At 38.0% G+C, this 19,043-nt stretch overlaps 1 protein-coding gene across 12 annotated transcripts; it reads right to left on the reverse strand.

Annotated features, from left to right (window-relative positions):
* Positions 1-1,903: 1,903 nt before the first annotated feature.
* Positions 1,904-18,409, reverse strand: LOC102081708 (uncharacterized threonine-rich GPI-anchored glycoprotein PJ4664.02-like). 12 transcript variants are annotated; one of them, XM_019359922.2, is made up of 26 exons: positions 18,280-18,407; positions 16,488-16,539; positions 16,189-16,227; positions 15,729-15,881; positions 13,827-15,242; positions 12,444-12,700; positions 12,093-12,157; positions 11,743-11,891; positions 10,433-11,605; positions 9,845-10,101; positions 9,494-9,558; positions 9,144-9,292; positions 8,095-9,006; positions 7,746-7,942; positions 7,280-7,344; positions 6,909-7,057; positions 6,758-6,790; positions 6,092-6,577; positions 5,885-5,926; positions 5,649-5,854; positions 5,312-5,376; positions 5,085-5,221; positions 4,390-4,976; positions 3,014-3,075; positions 2,784-2,917; positions 1,904-2,588 (listed from the first exon to the last, which is right to left on the reverse strand). In XM_019359922.2, the coding sequence occupies exons 2-26, from the start codon at positions 16,519-16,521 to the stop codon at positions 2,500-2,502; spliced, it is 6,921 nt and encodes a 2,306-aa protein (XP_019215467.1). In that variant the 5' UTR covers positions 16,522-16,539; positions 18,280-18,407; the 3' UTR covers positions 1,904-2,499. The 12 variants fall into 12 exon arrangements, with proteins under 12 accessions (XP_019215467.1, XP_019215470.1, XP_019215469.1 ...); XM_019359925.2 differs by having other exon boundaries at positions 4,390-4,620; positions 4,921-4,976; positions 5,649-5,926; XM_019359924.2 differs by having other exon boundaries at positions 4,390-4,573; positions 4,874-4,976; positions 5,649-5,926.
* Positions 18,410-19,043: the final 634 nt, after the last annotated feature.

Consider the following 19,043-nt stretch of genomic DNA (forward strand, 5'->3'; position numbering starts at 1 on the left):
CCCGTAGCAATGGGTCAGACACCCCATACTCCTGGAGCACCCACCACAGGACACCCCGAGAGACACGGTCAAATGCCTTCTCCAAGTCCGCAGACTGGTTGGGCAAACTCCCATGCACCCTCAAGTATCCTTGAGAGGATGAAGAGCTGATCTAGTGTTCCATGACCAGGACGAAAACCGCATTGTTCCTCCTGTATCTGAGGTTCAACTAACAGACTGACTCTCCTTTCCAGCAGCCTGGCATAGACCTTCCCAGGGAGGCTGAGGAATGTGATTCCCCTATAGTTGGAACACACCCTCTGGTCCCCTTTCTTAAAGATGGGAACCACCACCTCGGTCTCCCAATCCAGGGGTACTGTCCCTGATCTCCACGCAACATTGTAGAGGTGTGACAACCAAGACAGCCCTACAACATCTAGAGCCTTAGGGAACTCAGGGCTAACAAGTAGTACAATGAATAACTGCATCACGAAAAGTATTTTGTGTAACATTTATAAGAATTTTTTTTATTTTTTGGTTTTTAAGTAACACTGATCACAGCAAAGAGCGGAAAAACCTCAAACATACACGAACATTTCACCACACAGCATGCAATTAATTTGCACAAATGTAATGTATTTAATAAGCTGCTTAGCGATGGTGGTGACTCTCAAATGAGAACAATGAGAACCAAATGAGAACCACTAAGTGATATCGATAATGGAATCAGAATTGCTAAAGTCTTATCAATTCCCATTCCTAACCATAGGTGCATCTACTAGTAGGCTGAGGGATAGCACTGGATGCCACCAGTATTTTTTATATGACATAAAGGAAATGCTCAGGATAAGATAGTCATAAAATTTCAGTTTTTTTACAACATCTTTTTAGCTACATTTAATGTTTGCCCTGCTAGTTACTGTTGGTTAGTGATTGTAGAAATTTAGCAACAAGAGTCTATCGTTGCATACTGGTGAGTTGGATATGACCCATTTTCCAGAACATTTAATAATGTAAGTTGTGGAGCTTCGTGTGCAGTGTGACTTGTAAATGAAAAAAATTTGGTACACAACCAGAGGTTTTACATGTTTTCATATACTGCTACCTCTCTCACCATCAGACCTATAAGAGTTCAAGTTTGCTTTGCAAATCGTGGTCACAGCTAATGAGTGACCATTGGTGTAATCAACATGAAGTCTGCATCCTAAACACAAGCAGAGTCCGAGAGTTACACTTCCACAAGAATGTGCCCATTTACAATTATTGAATTCATTTGGACATTTTGAATAATAAAATAAATGCTGCATTACAGTACAGTGGGAGCAGGTAAATCCAGACAGGTTGAGCTGCAGGTGTCACACACGGAGAATTAAAATTGTGTGAGTGGTTACTGTTGTCTGCTATTTACATCAAAGCCTGTGTTACTCTGCCTGTTTGCATTATAAATCATCTAACATATACTGGATTGCAAGGAAAACACACTCGTGCGTGTTTCTTGGTAGCTCCTGTGTTTTTTTCCTGGATTCTGGTAGTTGCTAGGGATAATCTCATTCTGACTTTAATCTCGAAATAGCGCCATAACCCACTCCATACCACTTTGTAGTACACTCATCTGGTAATTGTCATAAACCTTGTTCATCACAGGTTCATCACATACCTACAAATCACATTCACCAAACCACTAATAATAATTATTTGTAGTAGTTCATCCATCTTCTGATATTAAAATTTAAAAAAAAACTGAAAAAACAGAGAAAACGAGATGGCATTTAAAAATGACCCAAAGTATATTAAGTATTAAATTCTAATGCTTAGTTGAATAATGAAAGATTTTTATTAATTTCATTTGAGAGGCATACAGGAAGAACAGATATTTAGAAGAATCTTTTAATGAATCAATTAATTAATCAATAAAAACAAGAAAAATATCTTATTTTTTTATTAAGACAGTAGCATGGAAATATTTAGCTAGACCAGTTTGCTGATGCTCATTTAAAATCCACCTTCCAAACTATTCACCTGATACTGGAGGATTTGACAGATGAATCACTTTTCTCCAGCATCAAGATCATTTCAGTTCAACTCACATCATTAACTACACACATCTTCCTTTTCACCATTTAACACTAATATGTTTGCATATTAAATTGCATCTTGCATAATTTTACAGTGTACATTGTAAATAAATATATGTATATTTTTTTAATAGTTTTTTTAAAATGCCACAATAACAATGAAAATAAGTGCCTTAACAAACAAATGTGTTGCTTAGAGGTAACTGCCAATACATTACCAGAACGTATCAGATATTTTGTACCATAAATTTGTGTCTGAAAAATACTACAATATATATATTAATCTTTTAAACATAGCACACATCTTTTTACCATATTACTTCATCTTGGTAAATTTCATAATGCTGACTTCTTATATCATTTTTTTTTTCTTTTGGTTGGCACACCCGGTTTTATAGCACAGTAAAAACTGTTGGTGAAGTACTGCAGTGAACTTGGGTGCTGCCTACATGTTGATCATGATTTTTGCCACAGTTAACAGTGTTAGCGCCCATATGCCCATTGTAGACTGAAGACTGGTTGATGATGACACACCTGGAGCATTGAAAAAACAGAGAAATTCTTTGAATTCTTTGAATTTGAAATTCATGACATTCTCTTATACTTATAAACTTGATTTCTCATCTTGCTTTTTATGCATAACTCTAACAGCACAATTATAATACAAGATTATATAAGACAGTTTACATTAATAAATGCAAACTACAGCGTTTTTGGCCAGAAACTTACTTATACTGCCTGGTACGATATTTAGTCCGGTATTTCCGAGTGCTTTTGTCAACTCGGCAGTTGCATTGGTTAGTGATGGAACCGAGTTTCGACTTTGGAACACAAGAGTCATGTTGACAACTACTGATCCATTCCTAGAATGACAAAGACAGAAAGCAATACTTCTTAAAGCCAGTTGAAGGACAGATATCTAAGAAAAACATAAGTTATGGACTGAAATTTATCCTTACCTAAAGCTGTTAACCCTGGAGCGTAGGAATGATGCAAAGATATTTTTAACCACTCTGTTTATCTGAAAGAGAACATTATTGTGAAATGTTTACAAGTGCTTAATAAAGGTTAAAAAAGAAATTAAAATCTCTTGCATCTTAAATTTCCAAGAATATACATTTCTATACATTTTACATTATTATACTAGCCGCCATTTAGGTTTGTTTTTAGCACATAGCACAGCTGGACTGGCCTACAGGCATACTGGGCCGATGGTGATTTTTCTTTTTCATGGGCCGATGTTTTGCGGGTTTTTTTGTTTTGTTTTGTTTTGTAACGGTATAAACAATGAAAGGTGGTGGATTGGCCAATGTGTCATGATTGACTCTGGGCTGGACCAATTACAGCCAAGGAGGTCGGATGCACCCTCCTCCTTGCTTGGGCAATGGCTCTAAAACCAATCTTATCACAGACAAGCAGAAGAAAATATTTTTGCAGTATACATATTGAGGCTAAAAAGAATGCGATTTGTTCTGTACTTCAGCTAGAATGAAAAAAAGACACAAAGCTGGAGTTATTCTGTCTCTTTAAGCTGCGCAGCTGCCTCTTCTTCTCTCATTCACTCCCCTCCCTCTCCTGTTGCTACTTCAATCATGAAACTGATCAATGATCAGCTGAACGGCTTTTCTGTCGCAAGTCCCATCCCTCTTGTTTGTTTATTGCTCACTTTGTGCCAGAAAGACAAAACCAGTGGATGTCACGCTAAACAACAGCAGCTTGATAAGCTGTTGTTAGAATTTATTTAATATTACTTTCTAGTATCAGCTGATGTTTGTTGGAGCCACAGCCGTACAAGCTGCTGGTCATGATATCAGTTTGGATATCTGTTTGGAGGGAAACATGAAGATGAAACTAGGAGATGTCCTTACTGAATCATCAGAGCTGAACAGGTGACGGAGAAACAGGTTTACCTTTTAGGTGACACTTTTTCTGAGAGACAAATAATACCAGGATCCTTTTCTACGCAGCTGTCAGCTTGCAACTGTGCAGGGGCGGATCTAGCAAAGTTTGGCCAGGGCCAAACTTTGCTAGGGCATTGACAGGGAAAGGGGGGCACAAAGAAATACTTTTCTTTCTTATTCTCATTTAAAATGTCTAGCTTTTAATAAATAATTATCTGATTCTTACAACCAAAGTGGTCATTTGATGTGAAATGTATAGAAATCATACATATATACCAACAAGACACGGTACATCACTGTAACAACTGCGTTTGTTTTCATTCAGAGGCTTTATGGCTTTTCCTGTAATACCTGGTGGCCCGGTCTGTAGGCAAAATGCCCTGGCCGATTTTTTTGTCCCAGTCCAGCCCTGGCACATAGTGTTGGTGTCTTACCTCTTTGATCACTGTTTGAGCTAAATCCTGAAAAGCTGATGAGCTTGAGACTGAGAGGTCTGCTGTAAAAACTCGGTTCAGACTGAATTGCAGACCAAGGCTTCCTTCATTTGCAGCAGGAGGATCTGTTGATGCAGTGGTGGTGGTTGTTGTGGGTAATGTTGTCACTGTACTTGGAGACACAGTTGTAGCTGCAGTTGTGTTAGAAACCACGGTTGTAGCTGCAGTTGTGTTAGAAACCACGGTTGTAGCTGCAGTTGTGTTAGAAACCACAGTTGTAGCTGCAGTTGTGTTAGAAACCACGGTTGTAGCTGCAGTTGTGTTAGAAACCACAGTTGTAGCTGCAGTTGTGTTAGAAACCACAGTTGTAGCTGCAGTTGTGTTAGAAACCACGGTTGTAGCTGCAGTTGTGTTAGAAACCACGGTTGTAGCTGCAGTTGTGTTAGAAACCACAGTTGTAGCTGCAGTTGTGTTAGAAACCATGGTTGTAGCTGCAGTTGTGTTAGAAACCACGGTTGTAGCTGCAGTTGTTGCAGCTGTAGTATTGTTAGAAGCTGGGGTTGGGGTTGCTGTAACATTGGGCACAGCTGTGGAAGCAATGGAAGTGCAAACTGTTACTGTACCAGTGGTTTATCAATAAAGAATTATTTATTTATTTTAGATAAAGAATTAAATAAGTTTGGTTAAATACTTACTTGCATTAAGACTGCCTGATATAATGTTCAGGGAAGAGTTAATGTTTGTGCTGAGTTCTTGAGTTGCATTGCTTGCTGTAGGAACTGAGGCTTTGTCTTGGAATACAAGAGTCATATCGGTGACCACTGATCCTGACCTATAGGGGTAAAGACAGAAAGAAATACTTTTATGACAAGAAGGGACTAGTAAATATCTGGAAAAATTCATTATCAAATTTTGGCCTTACCGGAATCGATTAACAATGGAACGAAGGAACAATGATCCATAGACACGTCTGCATGCAATGTTTACCTAAAAGATAGCATTTAGTTTTATACTTTTACAGCAGATGCACATGCCCTTGTCTGTATAAATTTGAGGCTTTTATGAATATAATCTTGCACAGAAGATTTGGATTTACAAAAATAAATAGGACCTAAAAGATTTAATAACCAAACTTAATATCAATAAACAAATGTTAAAATAAAAGAAGATGAGGGAAAGAGGCATTTCAGCATTTTAACCTTCAATGAATTTTATGTAGGCCAACAGAATGTTGTCAGCACATAGTGTTGATGTCTTACCTCTCTGATCACTGTTTGAGCTAAAGTCTGAAAAGCTGTTGAATTTTGGTTTGTGAGGTCTGACATAAAAGTTTGGTTGAGACTGAACTGAAGGTCAAGGCTTCCTTCATTTGCAGTAGGAGGATTTGTTGATGCAGTGGTGGTGGTTGTTGTGGGTGTAGTAGTTGCCACCGTGGTGGGAGAAGTGCTTGTACTTGCAGACACAGCTGTAGCTGCAGTTGTATTAGAGCCCACAGTTGTAGCTCCAGTTGAGGCAGCAGTTGTGGCATTGGTAGTAGCTGAAGCAATAGATATAGTTGGAACAAATCAAAGTTAAATTATATTATTTCGAGATCATGTCGCAGATATTACATTTACTTTTATTATAAAATGCTACATATTGTATTTTATTATAGAAAAAAAAATTCCTGGTAGTCATGCAGTCATTGCAGACACTGATTTACCTGGTGATGATATGATGGTGGTTAATGGTGAGGTGATGTTTAGTTGTGTGGTTGGACTGGATGTTGGTGATGTCATATTGACTTGTGGTGAGGTTGGATTAACTGGTGCTGTTGATGTGGATGGTTGAGAGGTCATGTTTAGTTGTGTGGTTGGACTGAATGGTGTTGAGGTTATGTTGACTGCTGACGAGGTCGGGTTAAGCGGTGAAGTCATGTTGACTTGTGGTGAGGTTGTATTGAGTGATGGTGAGGTCATGCTGACTGGTGCTGTTGATGTGGATGGTGCTGAGGTGATGTTAATTGATGAGGTTGGGTTATTTGTCGTTGACGTAATGTTGACTTGTGGTGAGGTTGCATTGACTGGTGGTGATGTCATGCTGACTGGTGCTGTTGTTTGGGTGGGTGGTGCTGTGGTCATATTAACTGGTGTGGTCAGGATAAGTGATGTTGAGGTCATGTTGAGTGTTGTTGAGGTTGGGTTAACTACTGGTGAAAATAATTAGATCAAGTTAAATTAAAAACTAAATAAATAAAGAGTCATGTTTATAGCCAGAAATTAAGACAGGACATTTCAAATTGTACAGTTTAAGGCAATATTATCCAGCTGTGACCCTGACTGATTCAATTCAATAGAGTTAAAATTTCAAGATGATGTAATGCTAATACCTGTTGTAGCCGCAGCTGTTGTTGTGATAACTCCTATAAAAACAAAAATTAGATTTTCAAATTAGTTTTATTTTTTTAGCTTTGGAATAGATCAAGAATTACATACATCATTACATCATTGAAAACGTAACATATGAAAATGTACTCTTACTTGTTACATTAATACTTGCAGCATCCACAGTGAGATTAAAGTTGGAAGTGTTGGCCGCTTTTACCAGAGTATTTTCCACCTCACTAGTTTCTGGCACCGAGGTGGCATTATTGAATATCAGTTCTGAATCAACAACAACTGAACCCTGACTGTAAGAAAAATTGTTTGTAACATAATTATTGTTTGTAATTTTTGGCATATGAATAATGTGCACATTGTTGTAATGATAATAATATAAAAAAGGAAATGACTCATTGTATGCTTTTTGCTTCCAAATGTTTTGATAGTGGTTCTAAAATATTCCTGAATCTGATTTACCCACAGTGCCATGCATAAAGATTTTCAAAATTCTTTATCATGATATTATGTACCTGAAAGCTATGATCTCCGATCTCAGGAAACGACTTCCAAATTTCTTGCTATACAGAGAATCAAGCTAGAGTAATAAAAAAAAAAGGAAATTAGTTCAAGCAAAACATAAAAATTAGAATAAGCAGTTCTAGAACTTGCATCACAAAATGTTATTTTGTTTCTTTAATGTCATACATTTTTTCTAACTTAATTAATCCATGCCTCCACATTCAATTAATATGCTGAATAGTTTGGAAACCTGTAACAGTTCATGGAGTATTCTCAAATATGTCCATTTATCCTCTTTTTTAAATTTATCACTCTTATCTAATGCCGCAAATTTGTAAATACTTGAAAATAGTATAACAATTATTTTCTTCCTGTACATTCACATATCAACATCCTAATATGTCTTGTCTAGGAATTTTAAATCTTTATTTTATTTATATTGTGGTCAGGGTTGTAAAGAAATGTACATATACTTACTGCACTTGTTACTCGATTTCTTAAATCTATGAACTCAGGAGAGCTTTTGTTTTTAAGTTGTGGGTTAAATGTCTCTAACAACTTAAAATCTAGCTGGACCGTGGAGTCTCGTGATGCAGTTGCTGTTGTAGTTGGAACACTAGCTGTAACAACAGGCCCGGTTGATGTTCCTGTTGTTGGTAGCAAGGTTACTCCAACTAGAAATAGAGTAAATATCAGCTGGTGCCAACTTTGACAAGTGTGAAAGTAAAATTAACAGTAATTAAGCAAGATGCTCATGTTATAGTATCTATAAAACATACATGTATTGATTTCATGGTTGCTATGTAGTGATTTTTAGTCTAATTACCTGTGGATGACTTTGTGAGAGATGAAGTTACAATCAGTGTTGAGGTCATGTTGCCTAATAGTGAGGATGTGATAGGTGGTGAAGAAGTTGTGTTGACTTGTGGTGAGGTTGTATTCAATGATGGTGAGGTCATGCCAACTGGTGCCGTTGATGTAGCTGGTACTGAAGTCGCGTTAATTGGTGAGGTTGGGTTAAGTGGTGTAGAACTCATGTTGACTTGTGGTGAGGTTGTATTCAATGATGGTGAGGTCATGCCAACTGGTGCCGTTGATGTAGCTGGTACTGAAGTCGCGTTAATTGGTGAGGTGAGGTTAAGTGGTGTAGAACTCATACTGATTTGTGGTGAGGTTGCATTGACTGGCAGTGAGGTCACACTGACTGGTGCTGTTGATGTGGGTGGTGGCGAGGTCATGTTAACTGGTAAGGTTTGGTTGAATGGTGTTAAAGTCATGTTGACTTGTTGTGAGGTTGCATTGACTGGTGGTGAGGTCATGCCGACTGGTGGTGTCGGTGTGGATGGTGCTGAGGTCATGTTAACTGGAGAGGTTTGGTTAAATGGTGCTGAAGTCATGTTGACTTGTGGTGAGGTTGTATTCAATGACGGTGAGGTCATGCTGAGTGGTGCCGTTGATGTGGATGATGGTGAGGTGATGTTAACAGGTGAGGTGAGGTTAAGTAGTGTTGAAGTCATGTTGACTTGCAGTGAGGTTGTATTGACTGGTGGTGAGGTCATGCCCGTTGGTGCCATCGGTGAGGGTGGTGGTGAGGTTACATTACCTGATGTGGGTGGGTTGTTTGTTACTGAAGTTATGTTGACTTGTTGTGACGTTGTATTCAATGACAGTGAGGTCATGCTTGGAATCATCGTTGAAGATGCTGTTGTGACTTGTTCTGTTGGTGCTGTTTGCACAACTGGAAATCACAATATTAAATAAGTTATTGGACAGTCTTCTGACTATTTCCTTGTTATCATATATTTGATATCCACATCCAATTTATGACAATAAATGATAAGAAAGGATTAAAAGATAAATTATCTGAAGACTGACCTGTTGCTGTAATAGATGATGTGTTAACTGAGAGGGAAATTTTTGAGCTTGCAGCAGCTTCTGTCAAAGTTGCAATTGCAGAGCTGGTATTTGGTAATGAGCTAACATTATTGAATATCAGCTGAGCATCAACCACAATGGATCCTTGTCTGTAAAGAAAAAATGTATTGATTTTCTATGCCTTCATTTCATTTGTCAATTTTTATCATTGATTAGCCCTATAACAAGTAGGCAAGAATGAACTGGTAAAATCTATTGTTAAAATTCTGAACATATTTTTATCATAGAAACTTATTTACATTTGCAAAAAAGTAAATAGTTCATTTTAGAATGTAAGCAGTGTTTCATACCTGAAACTATTGATGACTGTTCGATTGAAGCTAGATCCATATTTTTCTGTATAGACTTTGTTGAGCTAGGAATAAATTGTGTTGAAAAATATATAAATACATATTATATATAAATGAAATTGGAAAATATTTTAAATCAAGTTCATATCATGCCACAAAGGTTTCATACATTGTATGTTACATGTATACTTCCCCTTGAAAATCATAAAATCCTGCATTATTTGGTGTCACCAACTTTAATTCTGTTTATTCATATTTCTAAAATATATTGACTGAGTACATTTAGATAAAAAGAAAAAGGTTTGGAGTTGTGGACTTTTTGGGAGGGTTAAACAAAATCCAAGAACTCACCTGTTGGGTCACATTTGATTCCAACTGTATATAGGCTGGTGAGCTTTTGTTTTCAAGTTCTGTTGAAAAAGTTTGCTGCAGCTTAAATCCCAAATTGATTTTAGGTTCTGGTACTGGTGCAGCTGTTGTAGTTGTAGTCGTAGTTGCAGCTGTAGTTGTAGTGCTAAAAGAGGTGACATTTGATGGTATGGATGTTCCTGGTGAAGTTAGGTCTGGAGATGATGTCTTGACTGTTGGTGAGGTCATGCTGGGGGATACTGTGGATGGATAAAGTGGTGTTAAAGTCATATCAACTTTTGCCATGGTTTAATGTTGTTGAGACTATGTTAACTGGCAAGGTTGTGTTTAGTGGTGGTGAGTTGTGCAAGTAGCATAGAGGTCGTCTTGACCTGTTTTGAGGTTGTATTGATTGGATTTGAGATTATGCTGACTGGTGCTATTGGTGAGGATGGTGCTTTAGTCACATTAATTAATGAGGTTGGCTAAAGTGGTATTGACAACAGCTGATTTGTTGTCAGGTTGTGTTAAGTGGCGATGTAGTAATGCTGACTGGTGTTGTTGGTGAGAGTGTTGCTGACGTCATGTTACCTGGTAAGGTTGCATTAAGTTGCGCTGAGGTCGTGCTGACGAGCATTGTTGATGGAGCAGATACTGTGGTCATGTTAATTGTTGAGGTCGGGTTAAGTGGTGTTGAAGTCGTGTTAACTTGTGGTGAGGTGGCATTGACTGGTAGTGAGGTCATGCTGACTGGTGCTGTTGGGGAGGGTGATGGTGAGGTCATGTTACCTGGTGTGGCTGTGTTTTTCGTTGTTGAAGTCATGTTGACTTGTGGTGAGGTTACATTAAGTTGCATTGAGGTCATGCTGACTAGTGTTGTTGATGGAGCGGGTACTGTGGTCATGTTAATCGGTGAGGTCAGGTTAAGTGGTGTTGAGGTCATGTTCACTTGTGGTGAGGTGGCATTGACTGATGGTGATGTCATGCCCACTGGTGCTATCGGTGACGGTGGCGGTGAGGTCACGTTACCTTGTGTTGCTGGATTATTTGTTTCTGAAGTCATGTTGACTTGTAGTGAGGTTGTATTGAGTGGTGCTGAGGTTATGCCAAGTGGTGCTGTTGATGTGGATAGTGCTGAAGTCATATTAACAGGTGAGGTTGGGTTAATTGGTGTAGAACTCATATTGATTTGTGGTGAGGTTGCATTGACTGGCAGTGAGGTCACGCTGACTGGTGCTGTTGATGTGGGTGGTGGCGAGGTCATGTTAACTGGTAAGGTTTGGTTGAATGGTGTTAAAGTCATGTTGACTTGTTGTGAGGTTGCATTGACTGGTGGTGAGGTCATGTCGACTGGTGGTGTTGGTGTGGATGGTGCTGAGGTCATGTTAACTGGAGAGGTTTGGTTAAATGGTCCTGAAGTCATGTTGACTTGTGGTGAGGTTGTATTCAATGACGGTGAGGTCATGCTGAGTGGTGCCGTTGATGTGGATGATGCTGAGGTGATGTTAACAGGTGAGGTGAGGTTAAGTAGTGTTGAAGTCATGTTGACTTGCAGTGAGGTTGTATTGACTGGTGGTGAGGTCATGCCCGTTGGTGCCATCGGTGAGGGTGGTGGTGAGGTTACATTACCTGATGTGGGTGGGTTGTTTGTTACTGAAGTCATATTGACTTGTTGTGATGTTGTATTCAATGACAGTGAGGTCATGCTTGGAATCATCGTTGAAGATGCTGTTGTGACTTGTTCTGTTGGTGCTGTTTGCACAACTGGAAATCACAATATTAAATAAGTTATTGGACAGTCTTCTGACTATTTCCTTGTTATCATATATTTGATATCCACATCCAATTTATGACAATAAATGATAAGAAAGGATAAAAAGATAAATTATCTGAAGACTGACCTGTTGCTGTAATAGATGATGTGTTAACTGAGAGGGAAATTTTTGAGCTTGCAGCAGCTTCTGTCAAAGTTGCAATTGCAGAGCTGGTATTTGGTAATGAGCTAACATTATTGAATATCAGCTGAGCATCAACCACAATGGATCCTTGTCTGTAAAGAAAAAATGTATTGATTTTCTATGCCTTCATTTCATTTGTCAATTTTTATCATTGATTAGCCCTATAACAAGTAGGCAAGAATGAACTGGTAAAATCTATTGTTAAAATTCTGAACATATTTTTATCATAGAAACTTATTTACATTTGCAAAAAAGTAAATAGTTCATTTTAGAATGTAAGCAGTGTTTCATACCTGAAACTATTGATGACTGTTCGATTGAAGCTAGATCCATATTTTTCTGTATAGACTTTGTTGAGCTAGGAATAAATTGTGTTGAAAAATATATAAATACATATTATATATAAATGAAATTGGAAAATATTTTAAATCAAGTTCATATCATGCCACAAAGGTTTCATACTTTGTATGTTACATGTATACTTCCCCTTGAAAATCATAAAATCCTGCATTATTTGGTGTCACCAACTTTAATTCTGTTTATTCATATTTCTAAAATATATTGACTGAGTACATTTAGATAAAAAGAAAAAGGTTTGGAGTTGTGGACTTTTTGGGAGGGTTAAACAAAATCCAAGAACTCACCTGTTGGGTCACATTTGATTCCAACTGTATATAGGCTGGTGAGCTTTTGTTTTCAAGTTCTGTTGAAAAAGTTTGCTGCAGCTTAAATCCCAAATTGATTTTAGGTTCTGGTACTGGTGCAGCTGTTGTAGTTGTAGTCGTAGTTGCAGCTGTAGTTGTAGTGCTAAAAGAGGTGACATTTGATGGTATGGATGTTCCTGGTGAAGTTAGGTCTGGAGATGATGTCTTGACTGTTGGTGAGGTCATGCTGGGGGATACTGTGGATGGATAAAGTGGTGTTAAGGTCATATCAACTTTTGCCATGGTTTAATGTTGTTGAGACTATGTTAACTGGCAAGGTTGTGTTTAGTGGTGGTGAGTTGTGCAAGTAGCATAGAGGTCGTCTTGACCTGTTTTGAGGTTGTATTGATTGGATTTGAGATTATGCTGACTGGTGCTATTGGTGAGGATGGTGCTTTAGTCACATTAATTAATGAGGTTGGCTAAAGTGGTATTGACAACAGCTGATTTGTTGTCAGGTTGTGTTAAGTGGCGATGTAGTAATGCTGACTGGTGTTGTTGGTGAGAGTGTTGCTGACGTCATGTTACCTGGTAAGGTTGCATTAAGTTGCGCTGAGGTCGTGCTGACGAGAATTGTTGATGGAGCAGATACTGTGGTCATGTTAATTGTTGAGGTCGGGTTAAGTGGTGTTGAAGTCATGTTAACTTGTGGTGAGGTGGCATTGACTGGTAGTGAGGTCATGCTGACTGGTGCTGTTGGGGAGGGTGATGGTGAGGTCATGTTACCTGGTGTGGCTGTGTTTTTCGTTGTTGAAGTCATGTTGACTTGTGGTGAGGTTACATTAAGTTGCATTGAGGTCATGCTGACTAGTGTTGTTGATGGAGCGGGTACTGTGGTCATGTTAATCGGTGAGGTCAGGTTAAGTGGTGTTGAGGTCATGTTCACTTGTGGTGAGGTGGCATTGACTGATGGTGATGTCATGCCCACTGGTGCTATCGGTGACGGTGGCGGTGAGGTCACGTTACCTTGTGTTGCTGGATTATTTGTTTCTGAAGTCATGTTGACTTGTAGTGAGGTTGTATTGAGTGGTGCTGAGGTTATGCCAAGTGGTGCTGTTGATGTGGATAGTGCTGAAGTCATATTAACAGGTGAGGTTGGGTTAATTGGTGTTGTGTTAAATGGCTGCAAGTTTGTGCTGAGTTGCACAGTAGTTAAGTCCACTTGTGGTAAGGTTGTGTGTGGCAGGGAGGTCATACTGATTGATACTGTTGATGCAGGTGTTTCTGAGGTCATGTTTTGTAGTGCAGTTGTGTTTAGTTCATTGAGTGGTGAGGTCATGCTAACTGGTGCTGCTGGTGAGGGTGGTGCTGAGGTCATATTACCTGGAGAAGTTAGCTTAAGTGGTACTGTGGTCATGTCGACTTCTGGTGAGGTTGCATTGAGTGGTGAGGAGGTGATGCTGCCTGGTGATATTGGTGATGGTGGTGCTGAGGTCATATTTCCTGATGAGGTTTCGTTGAAAGATGAGGTCATACTGGCGGGTGTTGATGGTGGGGGTGGTGCTGAGGTCATATTACCTGAAGAGGTCAGGTTAAGTGGTACTGTGGTCATGTCAACTTGTGGTGAGGTTGCATTGATTGGTGAGGAGGTGATGCTGCCTGGTGATATTGGTGAGGATGTTGGTGAGGTCATATTTCCTGATGAGGTTACATTATGAGGTGAGGAGGTCATGCTGGCGGGTGTTGTTGGTGAGGGTGGTGCTGAGGTCATATTTCCAGGTGAGGTCATGTTAAGTGGTACTGTGGTCATGTCAACTTGTGGTGAAGTTGCATTGATTGGTGAGGAGGTGATGATGAATGGTGATACTGGTGAGGGTGTTGCTGTGGTCATATTAATTGCTGATGTTTGGTCCAGTGGTATTGAGGTCATGGCGACTTGTGGTGACGTTGCATTGAGAGATGACGAGGTCATGTTCACTGTTTCTATTGGTGAGGGTGTTGCTGTGGTCATATTAATTGTTGATGTTTGGTCCAGTGGTATTGAGGTCATGGCGACTTGCGGTGACGTTGCATTTAGAGATGACGAGGTCATGTTCACTGTTTCTATTGGTGAGGGTGTTGCTGTGGTCATATTAATTGTTGATGTTTGGTCCAGTGGTATTGAGGTCATATTGACTTGTGGTGACGTTACATTGAGAGATGACGAGGTCATGTTCACTGTTTCTGTTGGTGAGGGTGGTACTGAGGTCATATTAATTGTTGATGTTTGGTTCAGTGGTATTGAGGTCATGGCGACCTGCGGTGACGTTGCATTGAGAGATGACGAGGTCATGTTCACTGTTTCTATTGGTGAGGGTGTTGCTGTGGTCATATTAATTGTTGATGTTTGGTCCAGTGGTATTGAGGTCATGGCGACTTGCGGTGACGTTGCATTGAGAGATGACGAGGTCATGTTCACTGTTTCTATTGGTGAGGGTGTTGCTGTGGTCATATTAATTGCTGATGTTTGGTCCAGTGGTATTGAGGTCATGGCGACTTGTGGTGACGTTGCATTGAGAGATGACGAGGTCATGTTCACTGTTTCTATTGGTGAGGGTGTTGCTGTGGTCATATTAATTGTTGATGTTTGGTTCAGTGGTATTGAGGTCATGTTGACTTGTGGTGACGTTACATTGAGAGATGACGAGGTCATGCTCACTGTTGCTGTTGGTGAGAAAGGTACTGAGGTCATGTTTTCTGATGAAGTTGCGTTGAGTGGCAGGGAGGTCATGTCGATTGGTTCTGTTGATAAGGGTGGTGCTGTGATCAAATTAATTGTGGTAGTAGGTTCATGTCACTGATCTTTCCAGTTAGCATTCATATTTTGTGTAAAGACACTTGATCTGACTTGTGTAAACAAAACATAGTAATGTATTATACTGGACTTCTCCTTAATTGGACTAATTATCTACCAACATAGCCATCTGATCTTTTCTTATTTCCACAGGTCTGCCAATTCCTATGTAAAACAAGTATTTTCTCATATTTTCAACATTTATTACATCCTATGTTCATATGATGTGCTCATCGCCATCATTGTTTAAAAAAAAAATAATGACACTGAACACAGAGGCACCTGTTGTCTTTACACATGTTTATAATTTCTACATGTGTAAAAGCATAACGAGGATAAACTGCAGTTCATTTTCACTTTGATTTTGTTCCAAAACAAAAAACATAAAACATAAAATATGTTAATAAATTAACTGCCATTCATATAAAAGTACCAAATTTATATTAGATTACCTGAAGATGATGTTGTGGTGGGTTGTGATGAGTTTATGGTTGAGTTTATTGGTGCTGAGGTTCCAACAACTGTTAGTGAAGTTGTACCTTCTGGTAGTGAGGTTGCATTGCTTGCTACTGAAGTTATGTTGACTTGTGATGAGGTTGTGGTAACTGAAAATAGAAGTGTTAGTGGGTTTGGGTTAACAGAATGGGAGTCCCCCATGCCCACATGTTCTTCCACCTGAACTGTTCAGTATTTTCTCATTGAATGCAGTAAACTACTGACACAGTTGTGCATTAAAAAGAACACTGTCTTAAAAGCATGTACATTCATTTCATTACACTAGAGTTTCTTTAGTTACGTCAACTTGTGGTAAGGGGTGGAAGGATGGGGAACAGAGGAATGGGAGTGGGTGGGGGGTGGGGAAATCTTTTAGCCCTTTCAGCTCTAAGCTCCTTCAGCTTCTGTTTTTGTTACCTGTTGTTGAATTGTCATTAGATGCTGCTCCCACTAGTCCTGTAGAATATTAATTGGATTATTATTCTCATCTGAATTTAGGCAAAAAGCTAAATTATGCAAATTCAGTCTACACATTTACACATTTTAAATATAAATTGGTATAAAAAGGGCCCTCATAACTCTGTTCGCTCTCTCTCTCTCTCTCTCACACACACACACACACACACACACACACACACACACACACACTTGCACACGCATGAAACCACAAATACCAAGAGACTAAAATGGAGAGAAACATACAATCCAACAAATACCTGCTAATAGAAGAAGGAATGTGAGAGGTTCCATCTTCCCTGTGCCTGGTTCCTGTGAATACAACTCTCCATAAATATATTTGCAATGTTTTTTGTTTGTTATTTTTTAAATTTTCTCAAACAAATAAAACGTGCACAAAATGTGTGAACAAAAGTACTTTTTACTTATTGACTCTGGTTCAATTTTCTATTCTGTGTCTCAGTTTTTAGAGTAGTTTTCATTCCATTATATCAGGTGAAGAAAAGAGTTACAATACTGACACTCTGCCACAATTTGAATAAACTAAAATTCCAGATGACATGCTGGAAAAACACATTTTATTTTCATCTGAAACATTTATATTTGTATATTACTAAGAAATTACTAAATTATAAGAAGTCTGGTCTCAGCCATATCGTGTGACAGTATGAATACTTAAATGCAATAAATAATAACAAAATATATCTTCTCATGTGCTTTGTGATCAAGATTCTTACTATTTCTCCTTTTCTGACATTAAAACTGTATGTATCATGAATTTATTATCATATAATTCCATCTTTCTATTCTGTCACACTATTTGTTATTAGAAGCCATTTCAGTATTTAATAAATATCAGTATGTATTTCATAAGTTAAGCAGTTGTTTTTACGTGGAATTCTTTGAAATTCCAAAGAGCAAACATGCAAGAACTTTTAATCATATTCACTGTACACAGCTGTCAGGGCAGAGCAGCCACACCTTGACAAGCTATGCAGGGCAGTCTATTATTGAAAATACAAAGAACCCATCAATTACAGCATACAACTTTTCCGGCTTTAAAAAAAATGAATTAATTCATTGTTGGCAGGCATTTTCTTGTTATTTAACAATCTCCTGTGAAAATGGCGTCCAAAAATGCCATTGTTGATTAATTTGAGAAAAATACCTGAACGTGAACAGGAAAAACAGACATTGTGAGAAATTACTGTCAGAAAACAGTTATCCAGATTTAGAAACTATCAGTTCAATTAAGGATATATGAATCTATAGCTTATTAACAGTCTTCTCAAATTTTTTAAAAATCAATTAGAACATACAAAATTGACTTTGGTGGTGGAAACTAATTCCTCAGTCATGATATTTTTAATATTTAGCTGTGTTAGTATCAGAATTTTAAAAAAACAAGCAAACAAAAACTTTGAAAAACCCTGTCTGACTGTGCAGCAGCATTCTTGTAGTTAGTGACAAATAAAGGGATTTTTTTCTTCCCTTTCTGAGTCTAATTCAAGTGACAATCATATGAAAATTTTATTTAGAACCAGTAAGAAGTCTGGTCTCAGACCTATGTTACAACTCTTACACTCAGCACAGTCTTAATAACATCATGAATAATAAAAATGCATATATAATAAGAGTCTTCTCCTAATGTGCTTTGTTATCAAGACACTTACTATCTGCTACTTTAGGACATCAAAATGATTTATTTTGATTTATTAATAATAATATTATGTACTATAGTGCAATATCTAAATTTTTTGAATATTATTGGTTTCATCATATCGTTATCATTTAAGTCTTTAATAAAAATCAATGTGTATTTCTTTAAACAAGGATTAAACACACGCAAAAGTACAAAAAAATTTTCTCATATTTATTTCATAGAGCTGTCAGTGCAGAATGACGACACCTTGACAAGAAATTAGACATTGATGGTGTAAACTAATTCTTCATTAATTACATATTAATGAGGAATTAAATATATTAATATATTAAATATTTACTTGTGGTAGTATCAAAATAAAAAAAATAAATTAAAAAAAACTCTCTTACCCCTTGGGAGTCTGACTGTGCAGCAGTATTCTGTTAGTCAGTATTAGTGCAGCCTGAATGGTAGGTTAACACTTAAAAGGCAACAGACTCCTTACCAGCTGAAGTCCAAATAAGTAACTGAAGACTTGTGGCTGGCAAAGGTATTTTGTAAGTGAAGCAAGAAATTCTTGCTTTTTAAAGTGTGACATAACTAGCTGGACTTGTTTTGTTCATCATTTTCTGAGTAAAGAGAATGTAGAAAGGCTTAAGGTGCAATGGCAATGCCAAGTCTACTAACGTAGAGAGATTCTAGCGTCAGTTTGATGTAAATAATGTGAGCATTCGTGGAGTTTTACACATTCAGACCTGGTCGGAAAATCTACTCATGAGTAGTGCTCCAAGGACTAATGATTAAGTTGTATCATTAGTACTTGCAACAAATACTGCTCTGGGTTTGATTTGTCTTTAAACTAACTGCGATTAAACAACCTGTGAAAAAGAAAAAAGGTCTATCTGCATCATTAACATAAAATATCACCAAATCCTACCATCACTTTCAGCAAAAGTTTGATCAGGGAAACTAATAAACTAATGCTTTTAGTATTCTCTCTTAGCAATGACACTTTTTTATCACATATTTTTTTTTATCTTACTTATATTTTTGTGTTAAAATGTTAAAAAAAAACTGTCAGAAATACTTTGCTAGTTTCTATCATCCTTTGAGCATACAAACAATATGCAATATCCAATTTCTACAATAGAACAAATTCAAATTCAGTGTACAA

The sequence above is a fragment of the Oreochromis niloticus genome, linkage group LG6, assembly GCF_001858045.2.
Source record: "Oreochromis niloticus isolate F11D_XX linkage group LG6, O_niloticus_UMD_NMBU, whole genome shotgun sequence".
Taxonomy (NCBI): Eukaryota; Metazoa; Chordata; class Actinopteri; order Cichliformes; family Cichlidae; genus Oreochromis; species Oreochromis niloticus.